Source organism: Ascidia mentula, chromosome 1 (genome assembly GCF_947561715.1).
Source record: "Ascidia mentula chromosome 1, kaAscMent1.1, whole genome shotgun sequence".
In the NCBI taxonomy this organism is placed as follows: Eukaryota; Metazoa; Chordata; class Ascidiacea; order Phlebobranchia; family Ascidiidae; genus Ascidia; species Ascidia mentula.
Window position 1 is genome coordinate 3,795,823 of NC_138566.1, and position 16,420 is coordinate 3,812,242.

The window sequence follows — 16,420 nt, forward strand, 5'->3', positions numbered from 1 at the left end:
TTCTATTGAATATACTGAACTTTGTAAAGGGAGTCTCCATGCATAAGGTTTGCGCCGGCCACTGTTACATCTGCCTAAAATTTGTTTGCCTTCTTTCAACTTTTTTAAACACAAGTTCAGTATATTCAATGAGATTTTTTACCAGACAATAACTTTGTCCTGAGGCTATGACTTTACTACTTTTCCAGGTTTTTGGAACAAGGATTGCAACGTTACGGAAGTAAATCTTCTGGTGGGTAGCCACAATTAAAACGCTCGACACGTTGGTTATACTTTCCTTCAGAACCACCAAATTTTATTAAAATTAATTTAAAAAGAATAATGTCGTAATGAACCTGGTAATTTTGAGAATAAAAATTCCGCAGGTTCCAAACATAGTAAGCAGTATTCCGCAGGTTTTCTAGCAATACAAAAGCAAAATGCTTGGTTAGCCAAACTATTCTGACACCTCGAGTTTGAAACGCTTTTGCGGTCTGTTTTCATACTGGAAATGAAATTTAAGTGAGCTTCTGCCCTTTTACTCTACGCGAGGTTTCCGTCCTCGCTGAGCTCACCTTACAACATATGCGCTACTCTTCGGAAAATGTTTCGCCCAAGTCAAACTCTGCGCCTGATAAGGTCTTCAGAGCGAAACACCGAGAGCGCTGCACTTTAAGCTAAAACCGTGACCCAAAGGTCGCTTTCCACGTTAATGAGTAATGACGCAACAAGCAAAAGGATATGTTATTAAAGTTCCATGTATTTTTTTTATATGTGATTGTTGATAAAGCAAAGTGTTTACAAAATACACAAAATACTCAAATACACTCGAAAATTCCTTGCAATCATGGTAAAGTGTTTGTGGTTATTATAATTTTGGCCACTTCTAAAAATAACAAAAGAAAAAAAATTTCGATGCATTTTCCCTTATTTGTGTTTAATCACGCAACTAATTAAATTTATATGTTTTGTCAGTTGTTCTGTGCTCGTGTTTCACATCACAGGCCTGATTTTCATTTCCGAACGTTTACGTGATACGGGACGCCATTCGTTTGAATCAAACGATCTTGACTCCTCCTTGTAATACCTTCCGTTCAGGTTGGAGTGATGACAACTCTTATACCACCAAGCTCCATAAAAACGAACAGCACAGTGTGCAACATGCTGATCATGATCTCGATCACGTGTACTAAATGACATCTGATCGTGAACTGCCAACTTATCACCTATCAATGCAAGTTGTTAAACACTTCAGTTGGTATCAATGTGATTAGTAAATCAAATCTGGATCCAAAAAACCAAAGGCCCCTGGCAGGCTGTCGATCGCACACCGTATCAATAATAATGTATTAAAATCCAAACACAGCGATCTTCAGACAGCTCAGATCGATTTATTTAGAGAAAAATATATTTCGCCTAAAACGGCATCATCAGTTTCTCCATTTACCAAAACTGCCAAAAAGGAAAAACAGAAAGGAAAAAGTCAAGAATCTAACGCAAAAAGGTTACGCAAGCTAAAAATAAATAAAAATTAAGTAAAATCTAAAAAAATATTCAGGTTCCAAGCATTAACTAAAAAATAATAATAAAAGTATGAATTAACTGCATGTGGTCAGACCTGTCTGTACTACTTTGCTTTCAAAAAACCACTGGCGCTGACACCGAGTGAGCACACAAACATACAGAAGCAACTGAATGTAAAAACAGAACAAAAGTGGAAGGGGAATGGACGTCACGAACTGCAGACAGGTAGGCCTGTGGGCGAACAGGTGTGACCGATAAGACTCGGTGAATGATAAGACGATAAAAACAGGTTAACAACACAAGAAAAGTCATCAACCCGTTACAGCGAAAACAAGCGCAAACAAAAACATAGTCCTACGGGCGGGGAATAGCAAAACAAACTAGTTTTTGTTTGCGCTTGTTTTCGCTGTAACGGGTTGATGACTTTTCTTGTGTTGTTAACCTGTTTTTATCGTCTTATCATTCACCGAGTCTTATCGGTCACACCTGTTCGCCCACAGGCCTACCTGTCTGCAGTTCGTGACGTCCATTCCCCTTCCACTTTTGTTCTGTTTTTACATTCAGTTGCTTCTGTATGTTTGTGTGCTCACTCGGTGTCAGCGCCAGTGGTTTTTTGAAAGCAAAGTAGTACAGACAGGTCTGACCACATGCAGTTAATTCATACTTTTATTATTATTTTTTAGTTAATGCTTGGAACCTGAATATTTTTATAGATTTTATTAATTTTTATTTATTTTTAGCTTGCGTAACCTTTTTGCGTTAGATTCTTGACTTTTTCCTTTCTGTTTTTCCTTTTTGGCAGTTTTGGTAAATGGAGAAACTGATGATGCCGTTTTAGGCGAAATATATTTTTCTCTAAATAAATCGATCTGAGCTGTCTGAAGATCGCTGTGTTTGGATTTTAATACACTTCAGTTGGTGGTTCAGATGTTAAGAGAACAGTGTATGTTGAATACATACAAGTTTTACGCATATTGTGAGCAACGTAGACAAAGTCGAAATAACACTACAATTGCGAAACCCTTATTTTTTTGTGTAAAAAAGTTTATAATTCAAAATTTTCGCATTTGAGCATGAAGACTTGTGACTTGTTTTGGGAGACATTTTTATGTTAATTTATTTATTTTGGACGTGTTTGCTCGCTTACCTGCGTCACCAGTGTATCCACCAACAGTCAGACGGTAATTCTCCCTTGATGAACCGATGCCGAAGTTGCTGTCAAGATGAAAAAATAGGAAACAAAACACTTAGGACATGAACGCACCCATGTAGTTACCTGTACTTTGCATAATACTTTGTGTTATCGAAATTTTGCAGATCAACGCGTAGTTCGTGACGTTTCCAACTTGTAAGTTCGTGCATCAACTCCAATCCTTATTTAATCAATAAGCGTTAAGTGTTGTGCATAGCTCGAAATATGCACTCATGTCGTCCCTGATGCATTTACTCTCAAGCCTACTACAACAGGGAGTATTTTTTGAACTACCGCTGGTGGCGCTAAAGAACTAAAACTGAATGTAAATTATACGTGACCACCAACGAAGCCAAACATTTTTTTGAGGATAATGCTCATGTCGAATTACCTAACCAAAATTCTCCCGTCAAGGAACCAAATCCTTTTTCATATGCTCTCCAGTTCCGATAGAAATCAGTTAAACCATCAAATCGTTTCTGCACTACCTGAAAATATAAAAAGAAAAACTAATTAACGTTTTGTTTTGTCAGTAAGTGCGTTTTAGTTTGATGTTTTTACCGACTAACCACGTTCGTTTACCATGTAGCAATATTATCGGTGAGGTATAGTTGTATATTCTTCATTTCTTATTATTAAAATTGATGTATAAACAAATAGAGAACGTTTGTATTTCTTGCAGAATTTGAATTTGAATTCATTTTGTTTTATTTGCAGCTTTGGTGCTTTTAAATAGTTCCTGCAACTTTATTCCTGCAACAACCTGCTTTTTCTAGAAGTTGTCATTCTTGGTCAAACCATTACAAATAACCAAAAAAAAACTAACCAGCCAACCACCACCATCAGTTCCCATATCGCAATATCCCTTGTATGGTTTAGGAGAAGATAAATTGTAGACTCCGCTTTGTGTCATTCCGTTTTGCAACGCATCCTTGCAACTGGCGTAAACAAAACGTTTCGTATCTCCTGCAAAAGAAAACGTAAGCATTTGTTTATGCGCCTTTCTCGTCGATGTAACTGATATCGGCAACATTACAACACAAAAAAAGAATTGTCACCGAACCTGAGGCCATCGTTATATTGTTTTCCAATACACGCTGTTATGATTCTAAATTCTCGACAGAAACGTTAACGCCTGTTGAAAAATACAAACTATTAAAAGTACTTTAAATCATTTTTTACTTAAGGTGTGTTCCAAAGTAAAAATCAATGCAGTTACAAAGTACAAATCAACAATAATTTCAGAAACAAAAATACGTTTGAGTTCAGTTTCCATTGCTTTCATCTTTGCTTCCAATCTCCTGAATTCGTCTTCCCAGGTGTTATTGGCACCGGGCTCTCCTTTCGGGCCCTGGACACCTCGAGGCCCAACAGCTCCCGGTGGACCCCGTTTTCCAGGAGGACCCGCTGGTCCTGGTATCGGATCTTCGTTGCCTCCTCCACAAGTCAGGATGACCTGATTCGCTCCTTTGCACAAACATGCAATTGGACAAATAACAAAGACTAGAGCGAGGCTTTGCAATAATAATTTGAACATCATCTTGCAGTTTAAAACATGTAATGCGATAACTTGAAGTACTTTTCGTGCCCTGTCTCGAGCGTCGCGTATGATTCGTGGCAGAAAAATAACTTGGTGGGTTCTTAGTGAAAACGTGGCAGACAAATTAATTGTTAACTACATGTCTGACGCACCAACGCCACGATTTGGCAGATTTCCAAAACGACTCATTTCAGGTTTACAGAAAAAAAGTCAGATTGAAAATTAATGCCTTCCTTGGCGCACAACGATGGTTGAGACATGACTTGCATGAATCTTCGGTCCAATAAAACGAAAATTTTACATCGCAAATTTGCATTTTAGTTTGCTTTACATCTACCCCAGGTGTTATGGAATTGGAGATATTATGGCTTTTTTTGCTCATGAGAATTCTCATACAATTATCTTGATAGTTAAGGTTTACATTAATCTGTTTTATTCTTTCTACGCCCAACAACAATTAAAAACCACGATCTGCTTCATGATATCCATATATTCTGGACACCAATTCAATACATTACATTTATCAATCTGTATCGATAACGTCATATTTCCGGAGCATTGTGTCGTGTTTCGCATTATTATGCATATCATGATAGCCATGCACCGTTACCACATCGTGTACGACCAGTTTCACAGCACTTTTTCCCCACTTTTTAAAGGAACAATGTTTTTCGAAGAAGCCACGACATGACTCGAACCTAATTATCATACGTTTTCTAAATAATCCACATGTCATTTGCATAAAATAAGCGGTCACTGAAGATTATTAGAGATCATTGGAGATTATTAGAGACAAAGCAAGTCCTGGTTGCCAAGGCGACTGGTGTATGACAAGAAAACGAGCGTTAACGAAACGAGATGGTGAGTGGCCGTATGTTAAACGGTGTCAGATTCGATGTAAGGTTTGTTATTAGTTGCCTCGTGTTTAATAATTTTGAATTAAATTGTTCAAGTAACCTTGTATTGATAATATCCCTTTATCCTAGAGTCAGATTAACGCAGTCGCATTAGCGCAACACAGCTGCAAGGTCGCCTGCAACAGGAGATAAAATAAAAAGAATTCACTGCTTGTAATCTCCTTTCATCTCCTTTCAAATACTTGCATTGTAAGTAATGCGGTAACTGAAAAAATAAAATAAAACACCGTTACGAAATTAGTAGAAAAGAAACATACGTCACCTGCAGTTGATAACAAAAATGAGATTATCCTTTGTACATACAGCGATACAGCAGCAATATCCTTCAAACGTTTACGAAATGGAATGAAACAAAGAGGAAACGGTCGCGCTTATATACAGGCGTGCGTCTTGAAAATAAGAAACTATAGAAGTAATAATACAAAAGTATTGAAGCGTAACAAATGACAGGAGACGCGTAAAACATAAAAAAGACGACAAAAGAAAGTCGCACGGCAGCAAAAACGAACCTGTGTGCTGCAGTCAGACTACCGTTAAAACACCAATGTTTGTGTTCTGGATTAATATTCGTATGGTTCATTGATACAATCAATTTATTAACGGTGTTAAATTTGCCAGTTTGGGTGTAAAGCCAAATTGTTGTTCTGTCGTAGTTGCGGCTGATTCTTTTTCATGTCAGATATCTTGCATTGGGTTTCAGGTCCTCCAGCGCGAATATAAAACTGATTAAGAGCAAATATTTGCGTAGTTGCATTGTACGCATAATGTAAATATTTGCTGCATGCAATGTATCAGTTTTCGCCAACGTTATCGGTCTCGTGGTGTTGGCGAACTTTGGCCTGAAGCATTGTGGCAACTGTATCACTGGACTCGCATTGTGTGTACTTATTTCGTTTTATTGGGCAAGCAAGTTAATACGTTGCAATGTGCTGCGGAGATAAAAACAAGCATATGCTTGATACATCATTTTACTGTTGCATGTCTGCGTCTGGTAGGACAGTGACAGTAACAGTGATGTTACATGTTTAATAATGTGGCATCTGTTAAACTGACTTTTACGATTAGATTTCTATTATTTTTTCCTGATCAGATCAGTGAAAAATAGAACTAAGATACTAAATTTAGAGATGGAAATACAGATACATAAAGAAGTTCACCGAAAACCAGTGAAGTTACTTAAGTACGAGCAAATAGCGTGTTTAAATACGACTAAAATGAATATTAACACAATTGTAATAAAAATAACTTCAACATATTTTAGTGTGCGCTGGTTAACATTTGCTATGATTTGTAATCTGACACCTGAGATTTAAAAGGCTGCCAACACCTGTCTGATCATATGTGACTATAATATGGAAGAGGTGAAAGAATTCACACTGTTTGTATGTGATATTCCGAGATACCTTGGTAACTATTCCTTGGCTATTGAAATAAGAAAATTAATCAAATCCGCCGAAAACTTGATGTCCATAAACATTGCACGAGACAACAATGGACGGATCATCGAAGGGCTGGCTGTAGTTGTTGTCAAACATGACACAGGTTGCGTATGTGTTGCAAAGTTTATTCTAGCTGTAATTTTTGATTTGTTTTAGAGGCCGCAATTCTCATCCGCAAACCTATTTTCTTGTTACACCGTGGTGACGAATACGAATTAAGCGTCACAAACAGCAAAGAAACTGGTTCGTGTAAACGAGAAAGAAATTGAAAAAAATATATATCGTAATGTTTATATTATTTTCGAAGCTTGCTTGTGGCTTGGCACTGACATTTCATTCATCGAAGATACGTCGTCAAAGTTAACTCAGCATCACATTAAAAGACATTTCACTTCATAAGGTAGAGAGGAAAACAAAAACTATTCTATCCTCAGAATGTGATCTCGAACACAACGCCTTCTGATGCTGGAATCGGATCAAATCAAGCGCTATGCCTTCTGACGCCGGAGTCAATGAAATTCAAGTGCAACGCCAAACTGCTGTGAAATTTGTTTCGTAATATTAAACTACTATTTTTTCCTTCTTTTCGTCACAAAATGTGTTTCTTAACTTTGCTACTTTTCTCTTCCAGCCTCCCTGGTAAACATTAATTATAATACATTATGAACCCAAGAAAAGAAAAATGAGAATTATGCTAAAGACTGAAATCTGTTGCTGTTCACACGTTGTTCCCTGTTTGTGTCGCGCCCAAGTGATTTTTGACATATTGCGGATTAAATTATTCGCTCTTTCCGAAAAAAAATAAACACTGGTTCAAACAGTAGCACTGGTTCAAACAGTAGCACTGGTTCAAACAATAGCACTGGTTCAAACTGCAACACTGGTTCAAACTGTAACACTGGTTCAAACAGTAGCACTGGTTCAAACTGTAACACTGGTTCAAACAGTAGCACTGGTTCAAACATAAGCACTGATTCAAACTGCAACGCTGGTTCAAACAGTAGCACTGGTTCAAACAATAGCACTGATTCAAACTGCAACACTGGTTCAAACTGTAACACTGGTTCAAACTGTAACACTGGTTCAAACTGTAACACTGGTTCAAACAGTAACACTGGTTCAAACAGTAGCACTGGTTCAAATAGTAGCACTGGTTCAAACTGTAACACTGGTTTAAACAGTAGCACTGGTGCAAACTGTAACACTGGTTCAAACAGTAACACTGGTTCAAACTGTAACACTGGTTCAAACAGTAGCACTGGTTCAAATAGTAGCACTGGTTCAAACTGTAACACTGGTTTAAACAGTAGCACTGGTGCAAACTGTAACACTAGTTCAAACAGTAACACTGGTTCAAACAGTAGCACTGAACCATATATCTTATTCAAATGCTTCACACTACAAGGTTTTTGCGATCAATGCAGTCATAATTTTAAAACCAATTAGGGCACGATCCCGCATGATTAAATTGGAATTGCTTTGGTGGTACCAAAATGTGTCTACGTTGCGAATACATTTACGGAAACATGCGTTTTCAATGATGAAAAAAAATACATTCGACCGCAGACGATATTGTTTGTATTTTTTGTTCCAACGCAAAGGTGTTTACTTTGTTACGGCGGTTTGCTTTTAACATCAGTAAACTCAGCAATTCGTCATATTCAAACGTCATAAAATTGAACATTTACATGAACATAATTAATTAGCAATGTAGTCAACACAACATAAATGCATTTGTTTAATGTAGAAGGGCCCAGGAAAGAACTGGAATTTTTTTTTTAAATGCGTAACGTAATGTACTTTGGGTGAACATAATACAAGCTTTAATATCCACAGGGTAACCATTTTAGGTATATACGAAACTTTAAAATTCACAACGAAGTTGAAGAAAAAACGTCAGTGTAACTGAGCAAATATGAGGGATAAACACTGGCGTCACGAAATACTACATAAATATTCGGATCACTTGGGTCATCAACAACGCTATCAAATAGGGATCCATCTTCTTGTATTGGAGCTACGTGTGTAGATGTCGTTCCCTGGCAATAGGATCCTGTTACTACGCTTGCTAGAAACATACATCTTTGACCCTGTGAAGGCGCTGGTATTGTAAATTGGTGCGAGTACTTTGCGGTGCTTGAAAAATAAACTCCTTTTCCATATCGTGTACCTGCAAATACCTGGGTTGTGTTTATACAGTCTGCTGTTTCAAAGAACATACTAACCGTTCCTTCCAGCGTGGCTCCTGTCGAATCCATCTTTGAGGATTTTTTCGCATACGTTTTCATGAGTTCCGTGAAAAAGCTCGCAGGTTATTTGTTGGTTCGGCATTTTCGCTTGGACTTTTTGTTTTTGAGCTTGAAACTGATTCCAGAGTGTTTGGTTCTGTATTCTTTCCAGCTTGACATAAGTAATATATACAGTACTCGTAAACGTATAACCAGCGGAATGGTAGTTACTCTAATAATTTACAACAAATATTTTGATTTTGTCACGGAAAAAGTCATGTTGGTTTATCTCAAAATATGTTAACTAAATCAATTGTGGCACCCACACCCATTTGTGTTATAGCCTCAAACATACTAGACAACAATTAAAATATGGTCAACGGTTTTGAAACAAGGTTACCTTAATTGGAATGAAATCCAGGGTTGTCGTAAATTTTCGGAGAACATTTTGATACTCGAAAGAATTTTCACTGAGTGATACTTTTTTCAACGTTTCGCCCTCCATGTCACCCCAACTAGTTGGCATTTGTTCTGAACAAATATATTTTGCAACTTTCTGTACTTCCTATAAATATCGCGTTGAATAACGTCTTTAAAGGATAATTTGTAGCAGTACTTTTATACTGCTTTGCATTCTATTGTGCCAAAAACAAAAACGCTAGAAAACAAAGCTCCCACAATGATTCATAAGTTAAATTATACTTACGCATAATTATCTCGTTCCTCTGTAACAAAAATACTGAACCCCCAAAGTATGCTTCCATCTTCCTAAAGTCAGCTAAAACAGTAACTCTTTTTTGTCTGATTAGCGTGACAAGTTTCGTATTTCCATTCTCATTATTCTGGAGAATATATAAGCATGAATTTTAAGACCGTTTGTGTTTCCAAACGTTAATGCATTTACCACTTCTTACTCTATAAGCTGTTTCCATCGAAAAATTTGCAGCCACAGAAAAACCATTGGTTGCATTTGTTTTTGGGTCAGTGTATTTCCACACAATAGACTTGGATAATTTTATTTGTTCATTAAGGGTGCTTAGTAAGCTGGCAACGTGAGTATATGCTTCCAGGACGTCCAACGGATAGCCTTTAATTGACAGCTCGCTTTGCAAAAAAGATAAAAAGATATGTAAACTACAAAAACGTGTTACATATTATAATTGTAATTTTTTAATTTCTATCATAGTATCTTATGCTGTCCATTGGAAAAATAACGGGCTAATTAACCCTTGATATTATGACTAATCAATGCAACAACAATGGCAATTTACAACAAAACTATTTAGTAGATCTGCCCTACCATTCCGAACTCTTTTCAATCAACACGTTACCAGATTTCATCAGATCTACCATTTCTGGGTCATCAACGCAAATAGAATGTTTAATGGCAGTATCTCGTATGGTTTTCACAACAAGCATTGTATGATCCTTGTCGGTGTTCTATGGAACGAAAATATTTGACTGTGATTCAACATTTTTGCTGGATAGATACGATGGATCTTTTGGTGATTTCCGGCACAGATACCTGACTTGAAATTATCTTGTCATCTGATTTCGGGCCAAGCGGTGTTTCTGGTTCTGATGTTGTTGTTTTTGTGGTCGTTATCGACGGGATATCTGCAAAAAACTTTTATAAATATTGTGAAAACGTTTACCAACTCTAATTTCTGTGTTGTGGCAACGGTTTAAAACAAAATGACAGTGGCTAGTCCGATTTTGTCATGAATTATTTCTTCTATTTCCCGACCTTGGTTTTCATCACTTGGGGTTGCAATTGCTTTTTGGTAGATTTGCATGTTCTTTGCCAGAAGCACATAAATTTCAATCCTTTTCAGACTACTGCTACAGTTTCCTTTGAACTGCCGGACTGCTTCAGTCACACATTTGGCTGATTGTTCGAACGACAAACCGATTCCACCTGACAAGCCAGTAGGATCCAGTTACAAAACGTTTTAAAAGGTATCCATAAAAATGGGCGAACTAAATTTCGTAAGTTTTGTTTATATTTTCATGCTGAAAAATGGCTTTCAAATCTTTAGCAAAACTTGCATATCCTTCAGCGATTAGCCATATAGCAAATTTCGAAAAATCAAATCATAAAATGTTTACATTTTCGAAAAAATGAATACGGAAAACAAATAGGATATTAGACTTTACCACTCCGATAAGTTCATTGGTTTATTTGCACAGAACTACCGTAATTTCCAAAAGTTTGTGGCCTATCTCATCCGTCTGCAAATTCTACGAACTGGAAACCATGGTAAAACGTACAGCTTAAATATACTGCACCTGTTCCAATAGAAGGAAGTGCCAAACTTCTAACTTCAAATTTTTGGGCCATAGAAAAGCATTCCAACAGAACATTTATCAACAATCCAGGATCACTGGGTGTTGCTAAATGGAAAATATATTTCCACAAGGTTCCACCAGTGGTAACACGGATATTGTTGGTTTGTATGATGGGGTTGGCAAACTCCCCGATGAGTGATTTACCTCCCTTTGCGATAAGGGCCTGGGATATTTGACCTTTAAAAAAGAGCAAAACCATTTTTTTCCTGTAATCAAAAAAAAATTGCAACAAAAAATGAGACATTACAATCATTACTTTTCGAAAAAGTTTGCATCATTACCTTTCGAAAAAAAACTTTAAAAAATTTAAAGTTGGTTATACTTACCAACTAACTGAAATAATATAACTTTTAAACCAATCACAAAAACGTACTGGAAAAGTTGAATTGTTTTGTGGAGTTGACTATCACATCGCTACATGTTGTTGTAATGTCACCTTGCTGTACAACAACATTGATTCTATTTATGTCCAAAGTTTTGGAGTTTCTTGTAGCCTCCGCTAAAAGAAAATCCTGAACCGTCTAAAATTATGTACCATCTTAGCAAATAGCTGGGCAAAAATAGCCTACAAGACGTTTTTTTTGCAGGTGTGATACTCCCATTAAAACGTACCTGCAACATATTGCCACTATCAGGAAAGACAAGTAGTTCTTTTTGTTGCAGTTTTTTTCCAGTAAAACTCTTCATTGCGTCCATAAAAATTCGCAACACTATATCCAGTGGATATCCAAACCCTCCCGAGCCCAGCAATGGAAACGCTATAGATGAATATCCAGCAACATCTGCCATCCATAAGCAAAGCTTTATTGCACATTCTAACTCTGTCTCGCTCTCTTTTGATTTGTAGTCTTGAAGTATTACGTGAAAAACCTTTTTGCAACTCAGATCAAATCCTGGCGTGCAAAGAACGTTGCCAGGTCTTAAGTCTGGTCGATTTGCACTTTGACAAGCTTCCTAGACAGGATAGATTTTGGCCAAATTGGTCATTTGAAATGTAGCAAAGGTATTGCTATCATATGGTTATCTCTTTTACTATCATAAACCTACCTGTAAGCGTTTTCCAGCAAGTTCCAGCAAGGCTCTTGATATAGTGGACCCCTGGCAGCTTGCAAAATTTTGTGGTGTCGTCGACGTAACAATGACGTCAGCCTAAAATTTACAATCATGTGGTTTTTATCTTTTTCGTTTGTGACCGCTAGAATTTGTATTGTAGACCGCATTTTGAATAGATATGACGTTTAAAATTTACGGATTATAGCTGTGTGACAAAAATGATGTCATGGTTTTGCCTGTTCTACCTTGTTCAACGAAATGTCTCCGCTTGCGATGATAAATTTCATTTCATTTACAGATTGTTTCTTTTTTTGGTTCATCTGCAAATAAATCCAGCTTCATTTACTGTGTTGTTACCGACTAATTGTATTTTAAGCACAAAGACGTACCAAATCATGAGAAGCCGTGTCGTCAGTGAATGTGGTGTCAACACCAACCCACGAGGTAGCTTTGAAAACAAAACATTCAGAAAATCATAAAATGTCTCTCAACGTCTGCTAACACATACCGGTTTCTTTACTCCTTGTGACACTTAATTCATATGTTTTACCACAATGTCGCAAGGTAAGAGGTTTACGCATGAGAACACTTGCATCTAAAATAAAACTAAATCTACAGCAACAACAGAAAATTTTACAACACATGTGAACGCTACCTGATTCAAGTTTGACGACAATAATGGCTAGTCCTTTTATAAGTTTGCCGTTCTCGTCTGTCGCCACCTTGATTGACAACAAGTTGTCAAAGGAATCTATTTTGTTTGTTATTTCAATAGACAGGTAGTAGAGACCAAGGTCGTTTGGAATATCACACACAAACAATTCGACGCCTTTTGCGTTGTCCATTGCTGCAAAGCATCACAATTTGTTTCTTCCTGTGAACATTTGATGAAAATTAACTTTGGAATCGAACATGATGAAAGATGTTTGCTATCAAAACCTATGAGAGCTGAGCTTCAAACCGCATCTGTTTGCTACGAAATTGAACTAAAGCTTTTGTGTCAACATCACATTGCCATAGTCAAGCTTTACACAAAAACACCACCATACATTGATTTTTCTAACTGTAGCTATACTATAGGTGTTCCAAAACCAACAGCTTTGACGCCTGTAACTTAGAAGTTGCATTGCTTGTGCACCTGACATTGTAAAAACAGTTGTTTGGCGAAACGTTCAATGCTCTTTGTATGTACTTCGTGTACACCTCAACAAATAGAGTGTAACGAGGGCCTCTGTTAGCTTTACATGAAGAGGCTGTGTGTTAAACACCAGTCAAGGTCAACAAAATGCCAGGTACAAGCCGAACCCATTACAGAGTTTATATTTCACGGGAAATCGTCGTTTATCCTTTCCAACGTATGTTTGACTTTTCCAGTCCGGCGTGGAATTTTACAACCTTTACTTTTTAAAAACCACCCTTTGTTGTAGTTTTCCGCCTCAAAAATGTTGGCATGTGATTTTCCACGCCGAAGGAAAATCTAATGTGGAAAATTACATGTAGTTTATGTGGTAATTCCACCTTCGTAGGTTTCCATGAAAATTGCCATTCAAAAGTGTTTGCCACTCATATCAAATGCTCAAATAACCACATAATATGACTATCATGAGGTTGTGTGTTAAACATAAGTCAAAGTCAACAAAATACCAGGTACAAGCCAAACCTACTGGAGAGTTTCTGTTTCGCGGGACATCGTCGTTAATCCTTAAATTTTGGGCGTTGTCCACCGCGTAACTAACAAATAAAATACACACAGTAAAATTGCTTTATAGCATGCCAACTTGCATAAACAACACAACCAAATTATAAGTAGAGGACTCTCGCAACAGTGTTGCTAAACCAGGGTGTTTTTTAAACTACACAATATTGCTTAATTGGTTTTGCTGTTAGTGAGTAATGTTGATTGACAGCATTACGCAGCATGGCACCACTATCAATATTTAACCAGTTCAAGCGAACAAATGGCATGCTTTCGACCGTCTACCTTGACTAAACATGTTACATATGTAGTATTCATGATTGTGATATTATGGAGCCAATCGCACTAGGAGGTTGCAATCCTACTGAAATCAGCTTCACAAAATTTTTAACCCTTTTCGGCCCAGTTCCATTGAACCCTGTGGCCAATCCTGTACCAAATCGACATTTTCCATTTTTTTTGTAAGACCAACATAGTTTGTTAGCAGCACCTTTGATACACATAAAAAGGTTTTGGGGGGGTTATATCCACCGTCGGTGGACCAGGTTTACGCTTACCACGCTCCAGTCGCCAGACAGAACGCAAGGCGATCGCCTTTTTTAAGCATAAAAAACACGCAGTTTCGGTACTAGTTCATTGGATGACTTTAGTTATTAAAATAACGCAAATTTCAAAGTACACCTGAGGGAAAACCATGGTACGAGACTTGTTTTTGACCTTGTCTCCCAAGGGATGACCTTAGACCTAAAAGTGCTAAAGTTTGCTTCGTGGGTTTAATTACTGGATAATACATGCGATTTTGTACATCTGCGTGTATGAATGCTTTCAAAACAGAAAAATCCTTGCGACAGAAACGATGGAAAATGTTGGTATAATGCACATTAAACTCCTTAATTAAGTTTTCCTCAATACATGGTATAACTTGCAACAAAATATTCCACGAAACTTTACGAGTTAAAAATTATTTTCTTTTTACAAGGTCATTGCATACATATTTCAAATCAATACTTTTTGTAAATACAACAAGTACATTACTGTATGTGGGTGAAATGAATTGTTTGCAAGACTAAGTACTACACGGGACTTTTTATAGTATTTTCGTCGAATTTCACAATTCCGAAGCTAATCAAAATAAAAACAACTGCAGATAATTAATAGAGTGACCTAAAACCTCTTTAAACAATGTTAGCATATGTCGGAGACGGTAAAATACACCTTTTTATCGTTTGATTTTTACAAATGTCAGTAATATATTGCTTTGTAGGTCAGTAAGTATAAGGGATAAACGCTTGCATCGCGAAAAACAGCAAAAATATAAGGATTGTCCACATCGTTCACCACGCTATCAAACGGTGTGTCGTCGTCTTGAAGCGGAACTGCTGCGAGATCAGCGGATCCTTGACAAAACATACCGGTAATAACTTCAGCCAGAAACATACGAGAACATCCAAATTCGTCCACATCGGTATAGCCGTTTGAATACTCGGCGATGGTTGAAAAATATACTCCCTTTCCGTAAAATGTTGCTGTAAACATGTAATAACATTTCTTCAATATAACATTTTACGTATTTGGAAATATGCACCATTTTTTCCTGCGTGACTTCGATCAAAAGTATCTTTCAAAATAATTTCACTTGTCGCAGCATCAGTTCCATGGAAAAGCTCACGGCTTACAGGTTGGTTTGGCATTTTCTTCTCAATCTTCCTTTTTTGTTCTTGAAACTGATTCCACAGTGTAATATTTTGTATTCTGTGCAACTAAAATAGTATTTGGGGTAATTTATTCACGCTAAAAAAAATCCTTAAACTCCTACCTCAATTGGTATCAGTGGCAAAGTTTGCCTAAACTTTTTAAGCGCTTCCTCATATTCACTCGAACTTGGGGACACGAGGACCTTTTTGGTTACTTCTTCTTCCATGTCTTCCCATACATCAGGGACGGTACCTACAAATATTGTTGTTTTAGCCTATATTTCGAGCAGAGTATCAAACAACCTAAGGCCGGGTCCACACTCACGCTTTGCGCCGGCGGATTCTTTGTTTGTTTCATTATACGCCGACGTGCGGGCGTACGCTAGGGACATTGAAACAAACAAAGAATCCGCCGGCGCAAAGCGTGAGTGTGGACCCGGCCTAACGGCGAAAGAAGCAATGCAGGGCGGGGGGGTGCTCTAGTGTGTTAGTTAATAATGCAAAAATACATCTTTGTTTCATTTCTTGGTCTTAAATATGTCAAGCAGGAAATTTGTTTCGGCTATAAGTTGAGAGAAACTTTTGGTACAATTGACTTTGTAGTTTATTAAGTGCATGTCACGAAATGCCATAAATCATTCTAACGTGTTTTTCGTAAAAGGCCAAAACAAAAGAACACATAGATAACAGCCAACTCTTCCTTGATTTACAATCACCGTTTGTCCCCCGACCCAAACACCCATTTGCGATATTGAACTAAAATGATGCATATTGCGTGGTATTTATGTGGTAATTAAGCACTTACTTTC

General features: G+C 37.3%; 1 protein-coding gene across 1 annotated transcript; it reads right to left on the reverse strand.

Annotated features, from left to right (window-relative positions):
- Nucleotides 1-972: 972 nt before the first annotated feature.
- On the reverse strand, nt 973-4,235 carry LOC145912787 (ryncolin-1-like). The gene is made up of 6 exons (XM_083000350.1): nt 3,953-4,235; nt 3,522-3,661; nt 3,087-3,183; nt 2,780-2,876; nt 2,651-2,718; nt 973-1,205 (listed from the first exon to the last, which is right to left on the reverse strand). Exons 1-6 carry the CDS (start codon nt 4,233-4,235, stop codon nt 973-975), a joined length of 918 nt encoding a protein of 305 aa, XP_082856476.1.
- Between the last annotated feature and the right edge of the window lie 12,185 nt (nt 4,236-16,420).